At 38.9% G+C, this 26,616-nt stretch overlaps 1 protein-coding gene across 1 annotated transcript in view; it reads left to right on the top strand.

Annotated features, from left to right (window-relative positions):
- FAM189A2 (family with sequence similarity 189, member A2) overlaps window positions 1-26,616 on the top strand; it is a 57,717-nt gene that overhangs the window by 18,560 nt on the left and 12,541 nt on the right. The window contains exons 3-6 of the mRNA XM_004677609.2: window positions 16,900-17,010; window positions 23,306-23,434; window positions 25,018-25,125; window positions 25,257-25,390. Coding sequence (XP_004677666.2) covers window positions 16,900-17,010; window positions 23,306-23,434; window positions 25,018-25,125; window positions 25,257-25,390 — 482 coding nt within the window. The remainder of the gene's footprint in view (window positions 1-16,899; window positions 17,011-23,305; window positions 23,435-25,017; window positions 25,126-25,256; window positions 25,391-26,616) is intronic.

Genomic DNA, 26,616 nt, shown 5'->3' with positions numbered 1-26,616 from the left:
GAACATAAAGTCAGTGTACAACTGAAGTATGCTCCTCAGATGGTGCTGATGCTTGCAGTATGTGCAAATTCAACATGCAGTTACACACAATTATTTTGAGCAGTTATGATTGATGGTGAGTCAAGCAAGAAGTAGTTGTCCCTGTATGATTGGTCTGTTGCTTGGGCTCTCTCAACCATTACAGAAATTTGCAGTTGCATGCCAGGTTTCCAGGATGTTTGTCTGTATGAGACAGTATCTTGGTAGAGACAGTAGCTAGGTAAGTACCACTTCCTTTATGCTCTCTTTGGCTTCACTTCAGATTCCCTGTACCACTATTTTGTATTTTCATCTCATTTGTGTACATACACACACACACACAATCTTTATCTGTATATATATTTATGTACATATGACCTCAGAGATAGTTAGGTCAGGAGTTCATTAGATAATCAAAGTGAGAATACAGCATGGAACAATCCAGATTTTACTTTATGAGAGCTGTTCCGATAAACACAAGTTTGAATTTAATTGATATAGGTAGGAACAGTGAGTCATTGACATTAAGAATAATTATTCTTGATAGGAGGGACTTCTAATTCTAAGTTGCCCAACCTAAAGATAAGCTGATGCTAGAAGAAGGCAGTGCAGGGCTCCAGTCTCCTCTAAAGAATGCACTGTAGTGATGCAAAGGCGGTGTGCCCATTACTAAGTCATCTTTATCTGGCTCCTTGGATCAGTGGGTATGAAAAGACTGGGTTTACCTCCAGACATCAGGTTTTTACATAGAGTACAGGGTGGAACCTGTTCAGATTTTTAACTCTATGAAGATAGCTTGCTCTCCTGCCGGCTAGACTGGGCAGGGCAGAGTGGGGGAGAGCCTCCATGAAATTTTACACTGTGTTCACAACATATATACTATATGTGTATTATATAAATTTGTATGTTTCTACTATGTAGTTAAAGAATATCAAACATATATATATATATGTACTACATATGGTATATTGAAATATATTTTAAAAAGATATATCATATATACACAGTGACTTATACATATATACATACATAACTATATATGTGTCAAACATACCATGTGCATTTTATAATTTGCTAATGTTTACGAGGGAAGAAACCTTTATTTAAAAAGAGGGAGCTCATTAGCCTTCTTATTCTTATTAATGATAATAACTACACCTGTGTGCATTTCTCCTAACATCCAAACCTGATGACACTCCCCTCGATTAACCATTGAAAACTCTTTCTGGTGTTCATGATCCTGGAGCTTGTTCCCATCTTCCTAAAAGTGAGAAATTTGTGATGCTTGTGCTCTCCCACTTATCTGCTTTCCTGTTTTTTTTTTTTGAAATTTATTATTAACTTCTCTGTTGATGGCTTTGTAATTTAAAATAATTTTATCAACCTCTAGTTCTTAATTCATCAGTTTTGGATAGTAGCTTTAGACACTCTTATAAGATGAGGAAATTGGCATCCAGCTCCACTTCTTTCCCTCCTTCATTTTCCAAGTTTTGTTAGGGATGCCATTTTTTCCTTTTAATAATATAATAGTTTATTTTTATGTAATTTTGTGCCTTTTTCCATCTCAGTTGTAATCCCCCTGGGCTTTCTATCACCACATCACCCATGTGCCATCACCATAGTCCAGTGTACTTCCTTCCCCCCACTGTTTTTGATCCCATTCCCCATTCCACTCTGGTACATAGTTGTTCATTATTATTATTATTATTATTATTTTCTCCCCTGGTCCTTTATACTCCTTCTAAGAGTGAAACCATCTAGTATTTTTCCTTTTTTTTCTGGCTTATTTCACTAAACATGATCTTTTTCAGCTCCATCCATGTTGCTGCAAAAGGCATGTGTTTATTTTCTTTTTTTGGTTGCTGAGTAATATACCATTGTGTATATGTACGACATCTTTTTAACCCGGTCATCCACTTTTGGGCATTTGGACTGTTTCCATGTCTTTCCAATCGTAAATAAAGCAGCAGTAAACATGGGGGTGCAGGTGTCTTTTTGAATCAGTGTTTTTGTGTCTTTTGGGTAGATAGCTAGGAGTGGGATTACTGGGTCATATGGAAGCTCCATTTTCAGCAGTTTGAGAAACCTCTGAACAGTTTTCCATAGTGGTTGTACTAGTTTGAGGGATGCCATTTTTTACTGTTATATTGTTAATGTTTTAATATTTACATTTTGCTCTTAAACTATATACCATTGAGACTTTTGCTATAAATTGCTTCTAAAAATAGTAAAAACCAGTCATTCCATTATGAAAATGTGACTGCAGTTTACCTGGATTCTCTATTTCCAGATTCACTGAGGCAATAATGCAATAGATGTCAGGCTCCACATACTAGCCTGTGTTGTTAGATAGGACTTGCAGGGCTCCAGGGTGAAAACCTGTTTTTCAGCCCTTAGCTGATCTCCATCCCCTAACCTATAAAAAGATTAGGGATTAAAGAGAAGAATGTTTTGGAGAATGCTACCAAATTTGGGGGGCATTTTGAGTTCCACTACCCCATGGGGGAGAGGACAGGTGTTTGAAGATAAGCATTTGGAGATGATGATATGGGTGCCTGGGTGGTTTTCTGGCAGAGTGTCAGGCACAGGCTGGAGGAATTTAAAGGACTGGGTGGAGTGTCTTGCGGCCTTAGAGGTGAAGACTGTCGCTGGGAAACCATGTATTTTCATAGGCCAAGTCCAAGAGCATACTGTTCCAGCTGACCAGACGGACCCCTGCAACAGAGAGCAGGTGTAAGTGAGTATGGATTCTGCCTGAGGGAGCCCCATGGAGGAGTGAGGAGACACAGCACAGAGGCAAGCCCTTCACTACTGAACAGGCCCAGTCAGTGGGGCCCAAGGGTGGGGTTGGGGGTGTGGGACAAAACCCCTTTAACCAAGGCTGGAAGTGAACTGTCAGGTGAATACTAGCTCCCCCTTACCTTGTTTATCAACATGACTCTGGTTTCACCTTCCTCTCTCCTTTAAAAAAAAAAAAAGACAGAGCTGTGCTTTAACAGGCCTCCTGGGGAGAAGTGGATATGAGATAGGAAGAGAGAGAGGATTGCGTTATTCTCTTGCCTTCCCCTCTGCAGACTGTGTGCTCTGTACAATAATTGGACTGTACGTGCAGGAATGAAATTTAAATGAAGTTCCAGGTTTGACTCAGCTATTTGTATGACATTTCAGTGATTGAAGTGAGACTTTTTATAGCTTGAAGTTTTTGTGTCTGTTATTGACCAGGAACTCAGGGGCCTAATGCCAAATGTTGTTAAAGGCACGAGGAAAATCTAGCCCTAGAAAGTAGACTTGAACAACACCTTGGAAAAGAACAAAGTGGTCCTCGGTGACCAGTTGAGTTCTGCTTGTGCACAGGGATTAGCTGTGTTCTGCCCGGTAACCTCAGGAGGAATGATTGGAGTTGCTGAAAGCAGACCCATTTCGAACAGCCTAGTCGATTCCACCATTTGTTATTCTCTGTCATTTGCTCAGCACCATGCTATACTTATTTTGCTTTAGCTTTGAACCATAACTTTGACATATTGATTTGTATTTTTCCTGGAGTTTCTAAATGACTTTTTTTTGTTGTTGACAAAAAAATTACTGAATCTCAGAGATTACCTTATTATTGCTACTTTTTAAATTTTATATTAATCTTTAAAGATTTATTTATGTATGTATACAAGAGCTAGAGTTACAAGAGCCAGAGGTGTGGGGGAGGGAAGGGGTGAGTATTCACCAAGACAGAATGGGAAACAGAACAGGCAGATTGACTAAAATACATTGCTAAGGGGAGTAGCAGGCAAGACAGGAGAGGTCTGCTGTGCCACGTGGGTGCTTTCCCTGGCCAAGATCTGCAGTAGCTGGCTACGCTTGATAGGGCTGAGACTTAACCCCTTGTACCACCAGGGAGGTCTGCTTTTTTTTTTTTTTTAAATTTACATTAAAGCATTTGATACACCATAACATATATCTATTTAGACCATGTTTTTTTAGCATGTCTGGAGATATGCATAAATATCAATTGTAGAAAATTTTCATCACTCACAAAAGAAATTCTGTATCCATGAACAGTGAATCTCCGTTTCAATACCCCAGTTCTAGGAAGTCACTAATGCAATTTCTTCCTCTGTAGATTTGCCTATTCTGACTATTTCAAATAAGTGAAATCATAAATGTTTTCTTTTGTAACTGGCTTCTTGCATCTAGCATGTTTTTTTAGCATAGTATTTTAAAGTATAATCCAGGGTGTAGCAGGTATCAGTATTCTCTTCTAATTGTTGAATAAATGGATATTCCATGTTTTGTTTATTCCTCAGTTGATGAACATTTCTACTCTTTGGCTATTACAACTAATGCTAATGCTGCTTTGTACACACTGGTGTACCAACTTTTTTTCTGTGGACAAGTTTTCATTGCCTATATACTGGGAACGTAATTGTTGAGTCATAGAATAACTCTATGTTTAACATTTTAAGGAACTGTTTTCCAAAACAACCATGCCATTTTAGGTTCCCATCTGTAGTGTTTCCACATCTTAGCTAGCACTTATTATTGTTTTTTGTGAATATTGCTATATTTATGGGTGTGAAATGTTACCTCATTGTGCTTTTGATTTGGTGTTGAGTATCTTTTTGTGTCCTTATTGGCCATTTGTATATTTTTGGGAGAATTGAGAATTATATATTTTTTAATGTTCAGGAAACTATTCTTGGTCTCTGATTTACCATTTTCATAGCAACTGTTCTTGTTTTACATATGCTGTAATTTCTCCCATCTCTTTGATGAGATATAGTAGACACATTAACAGTTTTTCTTTTGTATTCTCTAAGTGACCTTGACATCAGTGGTTCTAGCTGACATCTTGGTAGTTCTTGATTGTGCTTTAGGTTTTTGAATGTTTATTGATTCTTGATTGCTAATTGTAGTTGTTTCTGAAGAACTAAGTTGGTTCTATTTGTAATAATTTGTAATAACGCATAATTAGAAAAAGAAACATATAACTGCAATGCATGTTTTAGTTGCTGGTCATAGGAGATGTTAGTATCCAATTCTGAGGAGAGGAGGCACAGAGAGCTTGTTATTTGCCTGAGGTCCCAGAACTAGAAGTGGCAGGGCTGAGATGCTGTCTGGGTGGTCAGCCTTTAGAGTCCATACTTGGTCACTATCTTGTGTGTGTGGCTATTTCCATAGCAGGCTTGTCTGTGAGGGGGGCTGCCTGGGAGCTCTGTGCAAGGTTGGCTAGGTTTTATTTTAGGGTGTACTTGAGAGAAGTAGATAGGTGGCTTTGCTATGGCAAATGGAAGACTTGATTTTGGAGTGAATGCTGTCCCAGGAACCCTCTACCCCAAGGCAGATTACCCAGCTGTTTTAGAAAGAAATTCAGTAGGTGTTAAGTCTTGGACAAATGCTTCCACTTCTATTACTGTTGCACCCGCAAGAATCTCTTCAGCATTTTTCTGTGTTTTATTGTGAAAGTTAATCAAACTTACATACAAATTGAGCAAATATATAACAAAGTCTCAAGTACCCTCCACTTGGTTTCATAGCTATTAATATTTTGCTGTATATGTTCTGTCTATATGTAAATAAGATACTTTATATTGAGCCATTTTAAAGTTGCAATCTTCCCCCCTCTGGGCTTTAGACATTCTTTTATCATGCCATAATTATTTTATTGTACCTAAGAAAATTATCAGTTTCCTAATGTCTTCAGCCTATATTTAAATTTCTCCAATTGTTCTAGAACATTGTTTATTGGTCAAAAAGCTTTTTAACTAAAGTATGATTTGTGCATGGTTTACAGCTTTAACATTTCTGTATTTTCAGAAAGTAAGAACTCCCCAAATTCTTAATTTTGATAATCCAGGACCAGTCAGGTTCATTTCATTTGATTATTTTGTTTCCTTATTTATTTATTTATTTTTTGTCCCAGGAATTGACATTGTGAAGACATGAATCCAGTTGACTTATTTCTTCTCCTTGCCCTGTTTCTCACCATTTACCTCCCTCATTTCTCCACCATCTTCTCTTTCTCCTCTCCCTTCTCTTTCACATTCCTCTCCCTCTCCTCCGTTTACTTTTTATCCTCTTCCTTCCTTTGTTAATATGGAAAGTTTCAAGTAGACCTCCAATTGAGAGAGACATAAAAAATCCCATTAGACGTTTTGCCCAGCTATAATAATCATCTACACATGTTCAGACTGAGCACTTGCTTTGCTTACCTTCTCTGTCCTCCTTTGTAGTCAAATTGGTTTAAAATTGATTCCAGTCTTACAACATCATATCCTTAAATAGTTCAGTATATGTTTATAAAAGTTGCCTAGTTCCTCAGACACATCAAATATTTAGTCTTTATTTCATATGCTTTTCAATAATTAATTTTTTTTGAGTTGAGAGTCACATACCCCATCTTCATATTGAGTTTGACAGCATATTTTAACAAGTAGGTTCTTCCTCCTCTCCCCTCTCCCCATTGCAGTTTATTTAATAAAAGTTCTTGACCCACTTCAGTTATATGCATTGTGGATATTGCTGATTGCATCCACATAGTGGTTCCTTTTTTACGTTTTAATTCTTTTACATTTATTCTTCACTTTGTACACTTTTTCATCTCAGTTGTAATCCATAGTGGTTCTTAACATCTTCCTCATTCTCCTTTAATTTTGATTTGGAGGCATTTAAGACTTCACTAGTGATAGTGTGTATTTCCATCTGGAAGCACACAGTGCGGTGTCTATTTTTGTGCATGTGTGATATTGGCAGCTATTTATGTACTTCAGTAACTTGAGCCTTTTTTATTCAAAATATCAATAAATTAAAGTTACTAGCAGGTTTCTTTAAGCCAGTGTTTCCCACAGTAACTGTTATAACTCTTGCTTTTCCCTAGAAGATTCCTAGGTCATACAAATTTAAGGAGTGTTACATTCTTGGCAATTCACAGTTATCTTTCATATTGTAAAGGTTCTTAGACATGCTAGTTGCTTAACTTTCTTTCAAATTTAGCAGCTTCTGACTAACTTTCCCTCCCATAGATGATGGATCCAACCTTAGGGAAAGTCAAAAATCAGTGGGGAATTATTTTACAAAGCCTTAGTATACACTGTTGAACACCTGCTCCCTGACCTGGTTGATTAGGCACATGTGTAGAGGTAGACCCCTCCAAGTCTGTTGTTTCTTTCCTTTTCTGGTGGTAGAATATTTCAAACATACCACACACTGAGAGAAATTATTACTGAGTGCCTGATTATAATGATCTGATATTGGGGTGTGCAAATACTCAAACTCTGCAGTGTCCCCGCTTACTAAGAAAACTGTGTAGTCAGGTTTGGACTATAAAAAAAATAATTAAAAAGTTCATTTTCTGTCTGATATTGTTTTATTTTTAAAATCTAGAAGTTTTATTGAAGTCACATTTAAACGTATTATGTTTAATGTATAGAGAACTTAATGTTTATTCAACATTTGAATACACTGCATTAGGACTGCTACAAAATTGCTTTCCATCAGTAGTTCCTATCTCTTTAAGGCTGGATACTGTTCCATTGTATGGTTTGGATTCCACTTCTTGATTCCAGGAATTCAAGGCTTGATTCAAGCCTGTGAGTACAGAGAGACTTTATGGTGACCATATTTGGACTATACTGATTGATAATAGCATATACTTCTCAAGAGCTGTGGTCTTCATTGCTGGGGAATCATAAGATGCTGAACCTTGAGAAATTAACAGTGGACAAGGGGCAGAAGTAGGGAAAAGACAAAAATTAGAGAAGCATAGAGGAAAGGAGGCAAGAATGGAGTAAGGAAGTGGGAGCTCAAGAATCATAGATGTGTACTTTTGTTGAAAACTTTCTGCTGTCTTTCTCATCTTTAGATCTTAATTTATTTCTGCTACCTTTTCCCCAGGGGGCATAACTGACCACATTTATGATCCTTCACCTTGTTCAAATAACACATCTCAGGTGTCCTTGTTATCCTCTGCCTATTTTTCTTGAGACTCTCATGAGGACATTTTCCTCCTGGTGCTTAAATTAACCACATTTCTGATGAGAACATGTTAATTCAGGCTGGCAGAATTGTTTAAGTTGTGTTGATGAATTATGGAGCCAGACACACACACAGAGAATCTCCTCTCTGTGTCTGATGCTTGGGTCAAGGGAAAAGTCCTTTCCAGAGAAAAGAGGGTCAATGTGCTGAAAAAGAGCCCTGGGCAATGGGGAAGGGACCCACCTCATAGGGAAGAATTTCCTTTCACATTTAAAATCTTAACATTTACAATTTTAATTCAGTTTGGAAAGCATGTTAATACAGAGTTCTAACTGAATCATGAACAGTTGTCAAAATACATGGTAGTACTGGGAAAAAATATAAGACACCAAAACTTAAAGACACTAAAACCTTTTCAACTAATTAAGCAAAATGAATGCTCTGATTCAACTTTCTGATGAAAATGACTGTGAGAGATGTAGATTTTCACCAAGAATCAGCAACTCTCAGTTATAAGTGCTTTTAACTTTCCTTGAAGCTGATAAAAATTTGCATCTTACTCTGTAGTAAAAGGAAGAAGCCTTTCACTCTTGTTGAGTGAGGAATTGGAAATAAATGTTATTATATTTTGAACACTATAAAAAGAAAACCCAAGGACGACAATACGTGTCTAAATCTGACACTTATACATGTTTGCGGAGGGAAGGAGACAGCTGGTTCTGGTCGCGGCAACAGGCTTGTGTTTGGCGTGTTGGCAAGGAGAACGGGTCTGGATGATGGTAGTGTGTCTGCCAACCTTCTGAAAAAGTTTAAGGGCTGTTGAGAGAGTGAAACCTAGGAATAGGTTCTCGTGGGATTTGAGGATTAAAGGGACAAAGGCAAGCCAAGCCAGTGCATGTGTGAGCTCCCGAAACAGGCTTACAGGAGCACAACCTGGGCTTAGTGAGTGGTTGAGGTTTGTTCTGTTTTGTTTGTTACCATAGTGCTGGGAGGGTTAATCAGAATGTTCATTTTGCTTAATTAGTTGGAAAGGTTTTAGTGTCTTAAAGTTTTGGTGTCTTATACTTTTTTCCAGTACTATCATGCATTTATGATAACTGTTCATGACTCTCTTAGATCTTTGTATTAACATGCTTCCCAAACTGAATTAAAATTTTAAATGTTAAGATTCAAATATTGGGTTACATAATTACCACGGGTGGTCCTCTGATACTTGTCTTATTTACCAGTGACTGATGAATGCTTTAGATGTGGACTCCTTGTCTTTGAGAACTTAAGTTATTTTTAAGTTATTTTCTCTTTTTTGAAGTTATCCCAGCCCAGTCAAACAATACTCTTGTTTTAGAGAGGGGAAATGTAACCTTAATTCTAAGGATAGGGTCATTTTTTTCTTTCACCCACTGCCCCCATGCCTTCTTCCTTTCTAGCAATAGAATAGGAATCCCAACATTTCCCATCTTTTTTTCAGGAATAGTGGCAGTAGCCATTTTCATGCAAACTGGCAGTAAAATGTTGACCTTTCAGGGTTTGTGTATGCTCTAGAATATTAATAAGAATATGTGATGCCTACAAGTAGTGTTTAAAGTTTAAAAATCGAGACTCATTTGTTGATTGATTCACTCAATTCATTATTTAGTATTATCTAGAATTATCCTTTCTTATGTCTGTGAGGCCCTGCTGGAGAAAAGTATATTTTATTCTTCATTTATTTGAGCAGTATCAAAAGATTGTATGACAGGATGGGGAAAGGACATGGTAATTGAATGCATACAGGTGATGTATTTTCTTGGGAAATTAAGGTAAATGAGGGTATGCAAGGAAAGGACTCTGAGGTGGTATTCATATTTTTTAAATTAAAAGCTTTTATGTTTTTAGAGGTTTCTTTATATGAGGAAGAATTTTACTTAAATTAAAAAGCACACAAATTCATGAATCCCATTTATGAGGGCTCCACCCTCATCATCTAAGTACTTCCTAACATGATCCACCCACGATTAGGATTTCAACATAGACATTTCTAAAGGGACACATTCAGCCCACAGCCCTGAGCTTTTTTCCATCAGTTAATATACTCCAGTTTGCTCATGCAGCCTCTTCTTGGATATTTGGTTTGGCTATTATTGAACCAGTTGCTGTGCATGCTTTGTGCATGTCTTTTTTTTTGAACATTTGCATTCATTGTGAATTGCTGGGTCATAATAGTTGTGTATATTTAACTTTATTTGAAACTGCCAATGGTTTTCCATAGGGAATAGATAATTTTCTAATTGCTGCATAGATTCTCAATTAGTGCCATTTTTGTCCTTATTTCACTTTCAGAGATATCTGCTGCTGCCCTCCTGTGAACATTTGGAGATTTTGAGAAATAAATCATGTTTTCTTAGTTTTCCTTATTGTTATTGCAGGATTCATTTTCTTCAGGACCACTGAGTCAGTTCACATTTGTTGCCTAGCTTCCAAATTCTTGTTAGGCTTTCCTAGTCTCTTATTCTTATAGATTTAAGACATTTCTTTTTCTGTTATTTTAATGGGTTTTTAGGAATTAGTAGAACTGAGAGTTTGTGTTCAGTTCAACATTTTAAACTTATTGTCAAACTACCTTAAGATTATGGAACTTTTTAAGCAGGCAGAGTAAAGTGTCAGTTGCATCTTGAACTTGGAACAGTAGGTAGGTAAGAAGCAAAGTAAAAGCTGATAGGCAGTAGGGAAAGGTCAGTCTATTTAGAGAGTGAAACTTGCATCAAAGAAGACACTAAACAATGCCAAGCTGTGCTTGGCATAATTACTAAATAAGTTATGTGATAGAGATTAAGAAGCACTTTCAGCAGGTAGCTTTAGACAAATCAAAGGTAATGTTGTTTCTTGATCATCTCAGGTTTCCCCAAATAACTTTCTGTTGGGCCACTTAATGGAGGAGATCCTAAAAGAACTGAAGCACAAATGCAAGATATCAGAGTTGAGGTCATTTCTAAATACTTAGTTGAAAAACATACCTTTTGTCTAAAACCACCTTGTATATATCATAAAATACATATAATTTAAATTAATAACAGTAAAACCAAGAGCATTAAAGACTTGCTAATCCTTCTAAGAAGACCATTGGATTATATATATATATATATATATATTTAAAAATTTTTAAAAAGAGCTTACTTATTTATGCATGCAAGAGCTGGGATACGGGCCAGAGGTGCAGGAGGTGAGAAGATTTCACCAAAGACAGACAGACTGACTGAAATACACTGCTAAGGGGAGCAGCAGGCAGGCTAGGAGAGGTCTGCCCCCCTATGTAGGTCACCTCCCTGGTGGGGATCGAATTCATGCTGCAGCTGCTGAGGATAGCTTCAAAGTGCTGTGCTTTAACCCCTTGCACTACCAACGAGGGCTGGGATTTTATATTTTGCCCTTAAAAGCCACAGGGTGCAACGAGGCTAGCCCTCTACTTTTTGCTTCCCATTGTCTCATGTTTAAAATATAGATTCTAGAAACACATTCTTCCATCAGTTTTGGATTTTTCTGTGATGGTTTCTGGACTTTCCTGTTTCGTGTTGGTAAATACAAAACAGGAAGGCTTCAGTAGAGTTCAGGGACTGTTGTCCACATCACCAAGCAGGTGATGTGAATTTAAAATGAGAACAATAGGAGATAGGCTTAAAGAATAGGAAAAATTTGGGGTTACATCTAAAGAACATTTTACTAAAAGTTGTGTCATTCAAGTTCTCAGCAGGACACAGATGAATCTTAAAGTTATCACTTGACAAGAGGTTAATGAAGGACCTGTTCACAAAGGTATGCATGGGGTATATGGAACATGAAGCTGTTTACTCCCCCTAGTTCCCATCATCCCGTGGGAGAAGAGGTCTCAGAACGCCCTGGGCAGTCCTGTGGCCTTTCCCTAGGAATTCAAGTGGGGCAGGAACCAGGAGAATAACTTCTCTATCCTCACTCAGGTCTTTGCAGGATATCCACTGACTGAACGGGACAGCAGACCAGGGACCAAAGAAGCCCCTTGGTAATGTGTAAGTCAGGGCCCGCTAGAAGTGCACCTGGGTAATAGGAATGAGTTTGGACAGAGGCTCTGAGGACCAAACAGAAGTCCCCACATGGGGATCAGGGGTCAGCATGCAATGATCTCCTAAATTAGACTGCTGAAAAATTTACTGTTGTAGTTTTGGTAAAAGAATAGTTATGGATTATTCTTGCCATGTCAGTATCTTTTCCATTTGCAATCAATTTGGTGTGGTACAAGCTTAAGAGTAAAATGCTGGAACTACACCTAGGAAATTCATTTAATAAAATAAATCAGGGGTCTACACTAGAGCGATTCAGATGAATCGCTTAGTGGACTTTTATTCAGTCCACTAAGTTAGACTGGACTTTTAATGATAGTAATCAGATGCCATATGCAGGAATAAATTGAAACAGTGCATGGTGTTTTGTGCACAGCCTATGTACCTTGGCCCAGATCCTCATTCTGGGGTTTGCACGCATGGCATCCTGGTGATTTAACTTTTCATTGGCAATACCTGCAGGGCAGGAGAGCAGCTAAGCCTACCAGGCAGTGAAACCCTGGGTGACTCTCATTTTGTCATTCTTCTGACATTTCAAAGGTGGCACCTGTCCTTGTGTGATCTCACAGTCTTGCCTTGGCAGTTGGACTAAGGATTTTATTTTATTTTTTATATATAGTAAGTGTAGTTTATATAGAGTGAAATACCAGCTCATACATGTTGCTAGCTAAATTAAAACAGTTGGATATACCTTATAGCCATCATGGCAGAAACAAGATGTAGAATATTTTTATCTATCTGGAACATTTTCAGTCTCTTCCCAATCTCCTTACTCCGTGTCTCCTGCCCCAAATGTCAGACACTCTTCTGATATGTAGCACCATTATTATTTTGCCTTTCTTGGTTTTCATGCAGTTGAAATCACACAGAAATCTAACTTATTTTGCTTAATTGCAGTGCCTTTGAACTTCATGTTTCACACGTTAATAGTTGCTTTTTATTGCTGAATGTATTCCGTTGTTTTAATGTGCTACAATTTGCATATCAATCATTGGCTATTTGAGTCTAATGTGAGTAAACTACTGTAATAATTCTTTAAATTTTTTTTGACAATTGTACTTATTTCTCAGGGTCTTTTCATCGGAATAGAATTGCAGGTCACAGAGTAATAGTGCTTGCAGATATTTTTTGTAGTTTTGAAAATAAAATTTCATTCTGGAATAATTTTAGTCTTGCAGAAATATTGCAAATATAGTACAGAGAGGTACCACATACCCAGCTTTCTTACTCAATCTTTGGATAATATATTTGTTATAAGTCACAAACCAAACCAGGTATGAGTTGCTTAGTGATGGGGATGTATTCTGAGATATACATTGTTAGTCTACTGTGTAGATGTCACCAGACATACATAAGTCTCTATGGCCTCTGCACACCTAGGCTAGATAGAGTGCCACCATCCTTTGTGCTGTCAGCTGTGTACTGAAATGTCACTTTGGCACCTGTGACCGTGTGGCTATATTGATTCATTATTATCGACTGAAGTCTGTGCTCTTGGGTTTTCTTAGTTTTTACCGGATGTCACTTTTTTGTCCATGATCCAGTCTAGGATACCTCTTTACATTGAGTCATCGAGACTCTTTGGGCTCCTCTTAACTGCAAAATTTCCTCACACTTTTCTTGTTTTTGATGACTGAGTAGTGCTGGATAGATGTGTACCTTAATTGGGATGGCCTGATTTTTTATGATAAGACTGAGGTTACTATGGGTTTGGAAGAAGAAGACCACAAAGATGAAGTAGCATTATCATTGCTTCATATCAAACATACATGCAGTCATCCTGATACTAAGGTTGGTCACCTGGTTGATGTAGTTCTCACCAGATTTCTCCATGGGGAAATCAATTCCTTCCCCTTCCATACTGTCTACTTTAGAAGGAAGTCACATTGTACATTGGGCACTTCAGGAGAATGGGGTTGAAGTCAGAGTATCTCTGTAAAAAAATTGAAATTTGGCATGGAAGTTTAAAAATTCTTTTTAAAGAAATCGACAGTTTTCTGAAGCGGTAGTGCCTCTTTATACCAGACAGGCAATGTTTGGGAGTCCATCTACTCGTCATACTCACCAACACTTATTGATGACAGTCTTTTAAGTGTCAACCATTATTATTATTATTATTATTTTATTTTTTAGATTTATTTATTTATTCATACAGAACTGGGGTACAGGCCAGAGTTGCAGGGGCAGTGAGAGGATTCACCAGAGGCAGAGCGGGGAGCAGAACAGGCAGATCAACGAGGTACATTGCTGAGGGGAGCAGTGGGCGGGTCAGGAGAGGTCTCCACGCCATGTGGTCACCTCAGGGCAGGCAAGGATCGAACTCATGCGGAAATGGCTTTCGATAGTTAGTGCTGCGCTTTAACCTGCTGTGCCACCAGGGAGGACCAATGTCAACCATTATTTAATGTGAATTTATATACTGCTGTGGTTTTAATCGATATTCATTCATGATGTCTAATATTGAGCATCTTTTCTTGTGCTTATTAACCATTCCTCTGTCTTCTGTGAATAACCTGTTCTAAAAATGATCTTTTGCCCAAGTTGACTGATAAATGAGTTCACACACAAACTCTACTAGAGAAAAACATAGTACTGAATTGAAGAAGTTATAGATATTTTGCAAAAGATTCTTTGTTCAATACATATGTGAAATAATTCCTTCCACCTGTTTTTGCCTGTTGATTTTCTTAATGGTGTCTTATGATGAGGAAGACTTAAGATTTTTTTTTTAAGATTTATTTATACAGAACTGGGGTACAGGCCAGAAGTGCAGGGGCAGTGAGAGGATTCACCAGAGACAGAGTGAGGAGCAGAACAGGCAGATTGACAAAGTACACTGCTGACAGGAACAGGGGGCGGGTCAGGAGAGGTCTGTTGTGCCATGTGGATCGCCTCTGGGGTGCATGGGGATCAAAATTATGCGAAAATGGCGTTAGCTTCTTAATGCTGTGCTTTAACCTGCTGTGTCACCAGGGAGGGCCAGACTTAAGACTTTTAATGAAGATATGTGGAATCAGTGCTAGGAATAATAGATCTTCATCCATTCTGTATCTGCTGCTGCTATTTTTTAGTAATGAAGATTACTAGTGTGCTGGTGGGAATAACAATTATAACTGATTTATTTTTAAGTCATCTGATAATCTATCAAAAGAAAATTTCCCAAGGAAAATTCAATATTGCTTCTCCATAGCAATAATTGCTTTACTGGGTGTGAAGGATTCAGGTATATTATGTCTCTTTGAGTAGCTACTGTCAGTGAATAAAAGTAGCCCATGTAAGACCTTGCTCTATCCTTTGCCAGTTATGTATTTTCATTTTCCAAAAAGCTTTGGCATAGTTATGACTGACACAGTGCAAGAAGGGGCATGTGCTACCTGCTACTCAAGTCCTTCAGACATGGAGGAATCAAGCCTAGGAGACAGTGACAGCCACCACCAGCATTTTTCTAAAGATTTTATTGCAACATAGTCATTTTACATATTCACCAAAAAGGGAGAGAAGACAGGCTTCTATTGGAAAGGAAATTCTTCCTTTTAGGAAAAGGGGTATCATGTGACATTAAACATTGACTCATAACATGGGTCAGGAGAGAAACTTGACTTGCAATTCCAGCAAAAAGGAATATGTTTTTCTTTATTAGAGTTCATGTGTGAACTCATTTATCAGGCAATTCTGACATGTCAGATACCTGAGATGATCTTAGATTCCAAAACTGATAATCATTAACTTCCATCTTCTTTTTTAAATGGAGAGATAATTAGTATATAATGTATTTGCTTTAGACATTCAACATAATTACTCAATGTTTACATATATTGTGAAATATTTGCAGGTGCAGTTAACACCTGCCATTACAGTTACACATTTTTTCTTTTGTGATGAGAAGTTTTAACATTTACTTTTTAGCAACTTACAAATATGCAATAGCATATTGTCAGTCACAGTCACCATAATATACATTGTATCTCCAAGAGTTATTTTTGAACTGGAAGTTTTGACCACCTAACCCATTTTGCCTATCCCTTCCCCTATTAGTTGTGCCTCTGACAACTACCAGCATGTTCTGAATTTATTCTTGTTTTTTAGGTTCTGCATATAAGTATAAATGAAATCATAGTGGTATTTGCAACTGGCAAGTTTTCCTTTTTTTAAAGTGGTTGAATAATAATATATGTGTGTGACATTCTTTCACTAGATTCAAATTTTTAAATTTAATTTTGTACTTGTATAAATTTTGATTTTGATAATAATCCTAGTCCTCAAGTTGAAAAAAGTCTTCAGAGTCTCTAATTTTCACTGAATAAATACTGGCTTCATGATTGATTTCTACCAGTTTTTAATCATTTAGGGTAAATGTAATATTTGACTTCAAAGAAAAGTACATGCAGGATTACTGTGTGCTATATTTTCTGTGTCTACCATTTGGAACTGAGAAAAAGACTCATCTTTGTTAACTTGTAGACTGTTATTTTCTTATATGGGTTTCACTTATGTTCTAGAATTCTCCATTTACTTATTTACCATTGATCCAGCAAAACTCAGGAAAAAAAAATAGCTTAAGGAGGAAATAGCATGTCTTAATGTAATGTACAGAGAAAGGGGAGGGAAAAAGAACTCGAACTCCTTTATTTATAAAGAGGGGGCAAAAAAATAGGGACCAAAAATTGTTGAGAAGGCTTGAGACTTAGTAGCATTCTCAGCACAATTTTAAAAGTTCTAAAAATTAAGTGACTTTAAAAAAGTAGTTTCCTTTAGACAGAGATCATCAGGTTTATTATTCAGACAAAACTATTTCCAATTGAACTGTTGTCTTTTTTCCTAACTGCCCATTTTCTTCCTATTCCAGGTAAACCTCTTTGTTCTGCTCTCTGTGGTTTGTGTCCTCTTAAATTTAGCTGGGTTTATCCTCGGCTGCCAGGGAGCCCAGTTTGTGTCCAGTGTGCCCAGGTGTGACTTGGTAAGTGGCTCTAAAACATCGTGCACCTGATGTCTGCCTTTCCTGGGGTGAAATCAGGAAAACCCAACAAAGAACTACCTGCTAAATATCTTACTTAGGGTTGTCAACAGTTTTTTCCCAAAGCAGATACCACTCGGCATATTCCCAGAACCACAGTAATATCATGCATCAATGAGTGGAGTGATCTGTGTCCACAATCAAATTCTGTCTGTTGTTAGCTGAGGAGGGAAAAAAGGTGTTATCAGAATGCACATCAGCAATCTGTTATCTTAAACCTGTGGAGGTCAGATGTGTCTTAGCAGCTAGAATTTTTCTGAATTTTCCAAAGAAACCATGATGCATATGCTATTTATTTGGTAGCACACTAGAGTAGTCTAGGCACAGTCTAGGCTGTAGTCAAAACTTTTAATTTCCAGAGAATTTGGATTTGAGAAATGTGGGTAAGATGTTATGGACCTGTGCCACCTCTGGTTTATTTTTGCTAATTTCTAATTGTGATTAAAAAACATAAAACTTATAAGATTTACATTTCAAGTTGTTTTCATCTTGAAAACTGAAATTCTACACAAAGTAAGCCCAACCCCCCATTTTCTCCTAACCCAGACCTTGGCAGTCTCCCTTTTATTTTCTGTGGATATGACTCCCCAGGGAACCTGCCATTAGTGAAATCCTGCTGTATTTATCTTTCATTGATTGATGTTCACTTGTCTGCTTGTTGTAGTACTGTTGGGTTCCTTTCTTCTTAAAAGCTGAATGACATTCCATGGGTGTGTGACACATCTTGTCTACCCCTGCATCCATTTGAGGATATTTGTGTTGCTTCTGCCTTTTGGCTATTATGATGAATATGGCCATGAAAATGGGTGTACAAATATCTCTTAGGGACCCTGCTGTCAGTTCTTTTGGATATATTCCCTGAAGTGGACTTGCTGGCTATCTTTAGACTTTGTAAAAGGACTTTTCAGTAATAAATATTGTTCTGTGGTTCAAAGCAAAATAAATGAACTCTTTAAAAGTAAGTCTTGCCTACAGTTGATCCTTGAACAAGTAGGTCTTAGGGGCCCCACCTGGAGGAGTCCAGAATCCTTGCACAACTCAGAGTTGGCCCTTATCTACACAGGTTCTGTATCTTTGGATCCAACCACATCTAAAGAATCCATGAATATAAAACCCCACAATAGAAAAAAAATCTGCATGTAAAGGTCCCATGACATTCAAACCCATGTTGTTCTAGGATCAGCTGTATGTGGAACTTGATTACATGGCAATCACCCTTTCAAAATCAATAGCAAATAAAGAAAAAAGCTGTGATAAAAACCCTTGAAGCTCATGATCTTCTCAAATAGGAAGACTCCATAGTGACTCATTAGAAATCTGTTGCTTTTTCTTAACGATGCTTTACAAAACAGTGTTTATTTTTTTGCTTAATAACCATAAGTTATGTAATCACAGTCTCACAATCTTTTTGGCTTTAAAATCTTTCTGTCTTATTATGCCCTCTCACTGTAGCCACTCTCACTCCCTGTAAGTGAGCTAGGCCCCTGCCCTAGTTTCTTACATCTATAACAGTGCAGTTTCTCCCCATGACATCCCTATCCCTTTACTTCCCTGATTATCCAAATGATTCTAGTCTTTTAAGGCCCCATTCAAATACTGTCTCCTGCAGGAAATAGCCTCTGACTCCAGAGAAGATAATCTTCCAGAATTTCCTCTCTGTGGTTCACTTTGGCATTTATCCTGCTCTCTTTGGAGTTAAAGATATTTGTATACCTGTCCTCTGTCTTCTGGGCTGAAATCTTCCTGAGGACAGTGTCTGACTCATTATTATCTTGGGAGTTTCCTACAACCCTTCCCCCTCCACCCAGGCTTCTTTAAATATAGAGAATTCCTGGAAAATAATTTTGAACAAAGGTTGGTTTTTCTAATTACTGCCGACACAGCACATTAGGAAGGGCAAAGAGCAGGTAGTGTGAAGACATAATATTCTGCAAGACCATATCACAAAATTGTACTATCTGTTATATGCAAGATACTTTGTTAGAGGCTACAGAAAGTAGAGAGAAAGTCAGACATTGTTTCTGACCTAGAAGTTTACCATGCAGCTATAGGAGTAGGATTAGAAAGATAAATATGAAAATCAGTGTTTGTGGAAGGAATGAATAAACACCCAGCTGTGAAATTAGACTATAATCTGAGTGAGTGCCAGTGCTGGGAATTTGCAAGAACTAGAAACAGCCTAAGTGTCCATTGGCAGATGATTGCATAAAAGAGCTCTCTCTCTCCCTCTCTCCCACACACACACAAGGATACTACTCAACTATTAAAAAAAAAAAAAAGAAGGAGATTAAATCCTGCCAGTTTGGACAATGTGGATGGACCTAGAGGGTATTATGCTTAGTGAAGTAAATCAGACAGAGAAAGATAAACACTGCTTGATTTCGCTCATGTGCTATATAAAGAAACCAGTGGAATGAAAATAAACTGTTAGATTGTAAAACCAAATTTAGTTGTTATTAGACTGGAAGGGAGAAAGGAGGGGGTTCATTCAGTAAAGGGGGCCAACTTTGTAATGAAGAACAGAATGGGACTTTTACCTTTCATTTTTATTTTTTCAAGTGGACTAGCCAATAGGAGAGAGGTGGCAACTATTTCAGTCACATTTGTCCTGAGAGCAGTGGGGGTCCTGCTTTTGTGGGAGTGATTACCAGGTTGGGGTGTCTGGGAGCACCTTTATAATGTTTGGGACTGGACTATACTGGGCATGTGCAGACAGGTTGTGTGCTTGCTCCTTTATATCTGGCTCATGTCATTGGCATCTTCATTCTCTACCTGCCATAAGCACTTTAGCAGACTACTGAGAGCACTTCTAAGTCAGTCTTTTGCCATCTGTGTCTGTGTGACCATCAGGTTCTAGCTGGTACCTACCTGAAAGCAGGAAGTCTCTATGGGATTCCTGTTAGCTTCAATAACAGGAGCATTAGGTAAACAGGCTCCAGTTCCAGGGGTCCTGTAACAAATCCCTCTCTGTTTAAAATGGACTGCTAGTGGTGTATTTAATGTAGTGTACACAGTGTTGATTGATCACGATACACAGCTGAAACTGTGTGAACTGGCTGCCTGTCTGTGGGTCCTCACCCATGCGCTTAAAATTTAATTGTACTGCAGGCACACACAAAAAGGGTCAATAATGGGTTTATTTATAAAAGGAGAAAGGAAAAGGAACAACCCAGGGAAAGAGAGATACAAGGTAACTAGAACTTTCTACCATTTCGTCTGACTTGGAACTCCAGTAACACATTGATAGCCACCAGCCACACAGTCCCAAGAGTGTGCATGTAGAAATGGCCCCCTGAATATCCCCCAAAGTCCCAGAATGCCTGCTTAGGTCTGCCCTTGGGTCCTTGCAGTTCTCTCCTGGGTTGTAGCTGGAAGTTGTAGTTTCCAATCACGAGAGTAGGGGGTAGAGTCCAAAAAGCTGGAATACAGGGTGGAGTCCGCAAAACTCTGCAAAGTTCCTTTAGGACATCCTTCCTCCCTAACAAAACTACTGTTACACTGCTGTTTCAAAAAATTATTTAAAAAAAGATGGAGAAAGGCACTCTGGAACATAGGCATAAGCTGGACCAGGGATGATGACTAAATGAAGGGAATGGCCAGAGACCAAGTGTGTACGTTTTGTGTCTGACTTATTTTACTCAGTACAATGTTTTGAGATTCATCCGTGTTTTTGCGTCATAACCATTGTTTCATCCTCCCTCCCCCCTTTTGTTTTTTGGCAGAGCAGTATTTCATTGTACAAAAATACCACAATTTGTTTTATTCATTCTATTGATGGACATTTGGGTGTTTCCAGAATAATGAACAAAGTTACTGTGAACATTTTTGTATAGTGTGTGTGTGTGTGTGGGGGGGTCTGTTTTCATTTGTCTTAACTAACTGTATAGGTGTGAAATTGCTGCATGTGGTAAATGTATGTCTGGCGTTATAAGAAACTGCTGATTGATTTTCCAAAGTGGTTGGGGAATAAGTTTTTTTTTAAATTCTTTTTTAAGCTTTATTTATTTGTGCATACAGAACTGGGGGTACAGCCAGAGGTACAGGGGCAGTGAGAGGGCTCACCAGAGACAGAGCAGGGTGCAGAACAGGCAGATGGATGAAGTACACCGCTGAGGGGAGCAGGGGACGGGTCAGGAGAGGTCTGCCATGCCATGTGGATCTCCTCCTGGGGAGGCGGGGATGGAACTCATGCGGAAGTGACTTAAGCTTCTTAGTGCAGTGCTTTAACCTGCTGTGCCACCAGGGAGGGCCGGGAATAAGTATTTCTAATTTAAGATGTATAGTTAGTGCCTTTTCTAAAGAGCTTGTACTCACATTTCTACTAGTGTCTCTAATGTCTGATGTTGCTAAAGTAAATCTCATCATTACATCAGTTTGCAATTCTCTAGTTGCTAAGGCTGATAGTGTTATTTATTTGTAGGCACACGTGGAGATTCTAACATAGCTGGGGCTGATGGTGGAAGCAGGGGAGGATCTGATCAGATCAGGTGATAGTAACAACTGATGGGTGAATTTTTTCATTTGGGATTAGGGAGACTTGAACAGGTTTGTAGATAAACTAAAGTGATCCAAGAGAAGTTGGAATAAGCTTTAAGAAATATTGAGCAAAGATGGGATTTAGAACAAAGGTGAAGGGTAAGGAACAAGAAGTACAAGGAACACAGATGGTGCAGTTGCCTAAAATAATTTTTTAAAAGGTTCTCAGGACTTTCTTTTCTCAGTTGGGCATATTATTTGAGACTCATTATCATTTGTATGTTATTAAACTTTCAAATGAACTTGTTTACAAGGGTTAATCTTCCCCCGGTCTGGAATATTTTGTCATCCAGACTGGCTCACCCTAAAGGTTCCAGGGAGTTGAGATTTCTGTTTGTTAGGATGCCTGATTGCGTGCAAATAATGCAGCCATGTGTGCGCAGCCCACGCAGGCCAGGGTTGTCTTGTGTGGGAAGGGAGTACCTCATCAGCTCATCCTGCACCTTTCCTGTGGGCAGCAGAATGCTCAGGCAGGATCTGGAGGCTTGTTTTGTACAAGACACAAATACAAATTGTACTGCATGTGGAAAAAAGTCAACCTGGTTCTTGTTTGGAGGAAGGAGGTCAGGATGGAGGTGAGCAGAGTGGAGGCTGATATACGTCTCTAGCTGCTGATTATTACCACTGAGTAATGTAGTTAGTATTTAAACAGGAAGTTCTCAGCTGGAGACTTTCAAGGAGGAAGTATGCAGGTAGTAATGTTTACTTGTTGAATTTAACACAGTGTGAGGACTTATTATGGGAGAGAGACAAAGAGGAAGCCAGTGAACCTTGAGAGGGGAAGTAAATTCCCACTTGCCTGTGACCTGCCTGGAGAAATCCTGCCTAAAAGGCCACAGCCGTTCTTCTTTAGGAGGCCAAAATCTTGCACAGATACTATGAGCAGTAGGGGCTACCTTCAGAAATGTCAGGCAGTGGAAGAAAAATTAAAAATACCCTTGTGCCCACTGTGGAGAGGGTGGGTTTGGATCCAGGTGTGAGGACATTGTACAGAGCATCTCTGTAGACCAAGGAAAGTAGGAAAGGATAGAGATCGGGTGAGGGTCAACAGGTAGATGTGACCATTAAGGTGATAGTAGCACCTTGCCTCTGCCATTTTGGAGTTGAGTGAGGATGGTCTGATTTGCTTTGGCAATGAAATATGAGCTAAAATGGTCACTGTCCTTTCTAAAAGGAGTATTTAAGCTATGGTACCAGATTTAGCAAATGAAAATAGAGGACACCCAATTTAACTTGAATTTAAAATACTTTATTTTTTTACTATAAACATATCCCGTGCAGTATTTGGAACATTTATACTGAAAAATGACTTGTTTTTAACCTGATTCAGATTTCAGTGGGTGTTGCACATTCTCCCTGTGTGCCAGTGTGCAGTGCGTCATGAGCTTTCTGGTCTCTCTGTCATAGGGTCATCATTTCGAGATCATGGTTACTCCACACACCTGGGTCCCTAAGGGATAGTGATGAGCAGAGCCCGTTGCTGACCTGCAGTGGACATGAAGCATATTCAAGAAATAACCTTGGTTGGCTATGCCACTGAATTTTGGGACTAGTAGCAGATCATACTGACTGATACACACTCTGGCTGACATGGTCCCGTAGCTCCCAACCATATCTCATTCTGTACAATTGGTGCTCCAAGGTATAACCTGTGTATTTTTTTCTTAATAATTAAGTTATTCTTCTCTTTTTATGGCTTTAGGTGGACCTGGGGGAAGGCAAGATTTGCTTCTGTTGTGAAGAATTTCAACCAGCCAAATGTACAGACAAAGAAAATGCCTTGAAGCTCTTTCCTGTTCAGCCTTGTAGTGCTGTTCACCTTCTGCTTAAGGTACCTTGAGTGGATTACATTCCACTGTCCCCCTCCCCGCAACAAATACACCACAGATCTCGCAAAGAAAGCATTAACTTGACATAGTCCTAATCTGTTAACTTCTCTCAACCCATCATGCAGCTAAAAAAAAAAAAAAAAAAAATACAAGTGACCCTTTATCAGCAACCCAGAGACATAATTGAGTGCAGATTATTGTGTATCTCTTAACTTATGAATGGGTGACTTTTTTGTGTTCAAGAATTAAAGATGATGGCGTGGCAGACCTCTCCTGTCTTGCCTGCTGCTCCCCTCAGTAGTAGGCTTGGTTGATCTGCCTGTTCTGCTCCCCACTCTGTCTTTGGTGAATTCTCTCACTACCTCTCCACCTCTGGCCTGTACTCCAGTTCTGTATGAATAAATAAATACATTTTTTTAAAAAAGCAATTAAAAAATTAAGAGTAGTGAAAAATTATACATGTATGTGTGTGTGTGTGCATATACTCCACATATACATCTATGCACACATACACACACACTGGATATAGCTACACACATGTGATGCAGCTTTTAGTAAAACCTTCAAATCGCAGGTCCATTTATTATTGTTCTGCCTCTCCTTTGTTGACTTCAGTGAGACCTGTGGGTGGTTGAGCAGTGTTGTTCTGTGATATAAAATATAAGAGAAATTTGATCACGTTACCTGTTGTTCATAGACAGCAAGGGACTGAAAACAAATGATCCAAGTAGAAGAGAAATGTAAAACTAATTTTTATTAGGAAATTGGATAAAAATTGTATTTTGACATAAGTCCCCTTAATGAGTGACAAAAACATTGATGACTTCCTTAGGTTTTTATTTTAGGTTTTTGTCTGGGGTGGGGAGGAAGAATGTTTAAGTAAGTAGAGAGAAGCTGCCAGCTGTCTGGGTTATGCAGGATGTAAAAAATGACTGTTTTCTCTGGTTTCTGGATTTTTGGGAGCTGAGTCACTCCCAAACTTTCTGAGCCAGGACTTAGCTTAGGGAAAACCCTGCTAAAGAGCCAGAACTGTTGCAATACAATGTTTTGGAGTTGCCTTTGCTGCTTTTTTGAGCTATGTTTTTAGAGAGAAGCCCTATTTGCACTCTCGCCAGCCTGCCGCCGGCCTCATCCTAGTTGGGTGCTGGGGCAGCTCTGCCAATGACTCCTGAAATAGAATGAGTGGTCACAGATTAAGCAGCATGCTGTCCTGGTAGGAGGCTGCGAGAGGGCAAAGGCTGGCAGTTGCTGTCACTGGAGACACCAGCTTCAGAAGAGTAACTCATAGCTTTCCAGACAGTAGTCTGATGCTTGTTCCAGAGAAATATCAGAATGCCAGATTTTTCTGAGACAGGACGCCACGAAATGTTTTTGAAATAAAGAAGTACACCCGATTGCATGAGCGCCCTGATGGCGTCCAGCATTTATTTAGCTCTTACCAGTGATGGAAACATCATCTAAGTCAAGTGTATGCACTTTCTCAGGAGAGTTGTCTTATTGGGACAGTGCTGTTATTCTAAAGAGGCTTCTGCAGTCTGATCGTCTGTGCTGAAGTACTCAGTGGCGCCATGTTTCCTTGTTCCAGAAAGTCCTTTTTGCCCTGTGTGCCTTGAATGCCCTGACCACCACTGTCTGCTTGGTGGCAGCCGCCCTCCGCTACCTCCAGATCTTTGCAGCCCGAAGATCCTGCACTGTAAGTCTCTGCAAGGTGTGGCCACCACTGTGTTTCTCTGAAACTGCCCTGGCCTTTTGTGTAATTCTTTGCTTTGCTCACCGAGCCTTTGTCGTGAAGACTGCTGACTAAATGAGGTGCTGTTTAATTAGGACGAATCCCAGATTTCTGTCGAAGAAGTGGAAGAGCGTGGTCGTCTCCCAGACCCCGATGACTTTGTGCCGCCGGTGCCACCCCCTTCCTATTTTGCCACGTTTTACTCGTGTACACCCCGGATGAACCGCAGGTATCCTCCTCAACTCCCCTGCTCTTGGTGGGGTGCTCTCAGTGTTGAAGAGCAGTCTCCAGAACTGAGAACATGAGCTCTGACTTCTCTCAGAAATCCAAAAAGATTGTGTTGTTTTTTAGGATTTTCTGTTCTCTCTCCGTGTTTTTTTCCCCTTTCTTTCTTTCTTTTTTTTTTTGGCTGATAAGCTGCATGAAACCAAAGAAGAGTCAATCCTTGACCTAAGGATATACTTTTTCGATTTCAATTAGCTTCCTAGAGAAAATTGACACTAGTGAGATAACGGCTGTAATTTGACTTGATTGAGAGTTGCTGTTGCCCTGGCAATGCTCTCTGGCCAATTGATGCTCATTATGACACCATCAGCAGGTCCCCAAATCATGAAATCCTTCCCAGCCATTAAAAAAAGATGAAATATTCATTACATCTCCCTGGCCTCAAAAAATAGACAAATACTTGTTTCCTTTTCAAATTCAGCTTAAGATTTGATTATTTTTCAAAATCCGAGGAATTATTATCTGTAGGATGAAATGAGTATGTAGTTGTTAGCAGCTTTTAGACTTGTATACTTCTGTAAAGAATAACTTCATTTATTCATTCAGCAAACATTCAATCATCCTTTGCTGACTACTCTTCCCTACCCCACTCCTTTGCTGGGTTATTGAAATTTAAAACAGACTTGCCTTCTCCCCCTAGAAAGGAGCTCACAGTCTAAGTTGTTAAAAATAAGTATTAGGAAGATCCAAGTAGCACTTATAAGAGAAATTTTCAGTATACAGAACAGGACCGCCTCACCTGGAATGCTGAGTGGGCTTCAGGGAGGAGTCAGCTGGCCAGACGCGGCCTCTTGGATACGGTGATCTTTAACTGAATTTCAGGGGTCAGCAAATCTATATTTAAGTTTCCAGAAGAAAATCTCTGAATTCGACAGAAAGACTAGTAATTTAGCTTGGCATTTTGAGGGCCAGGATTTTGTATTTTTTACTCCCTGTAGTACATGAGGAAAGTTGTCAAACAAATTTGGTGCCAGGCTTGGAGTTTTTGGAAACCCATTTTTTGTGCACAGTGCAGTTTTATATGATTTTGAAACAGATCAGCAGTGGGAACTACCACCCAGATGCTATTACGCTCTTTTCAATGTATGTCAGGAGTTGTCTTCCCAACTGACACCTTGCAGACATACCTTCGCCTCATCCTCAGCCTCCCACCAAGCTGGGAGGATAAAT

This window comes from Condylura cristata, unplaced genomic scaffold (assembly GCF_000260355.1).
Source record: "Condylura cristata isolate star-nosed mole 26May11 unplaced genomic scaffold, ConCri1.0 scaffold00006, whole genome shotgun sequence".
NCBI classification, from domain to species: Eukaryota; Metazoa; Chordata; class Mammalia; order Eulipotyphla; family Talpidae; genus Condylura; species Condylura cristata.
This window is presented reverse-complemented; position numbering and strand designations above follow the sequence as displayed.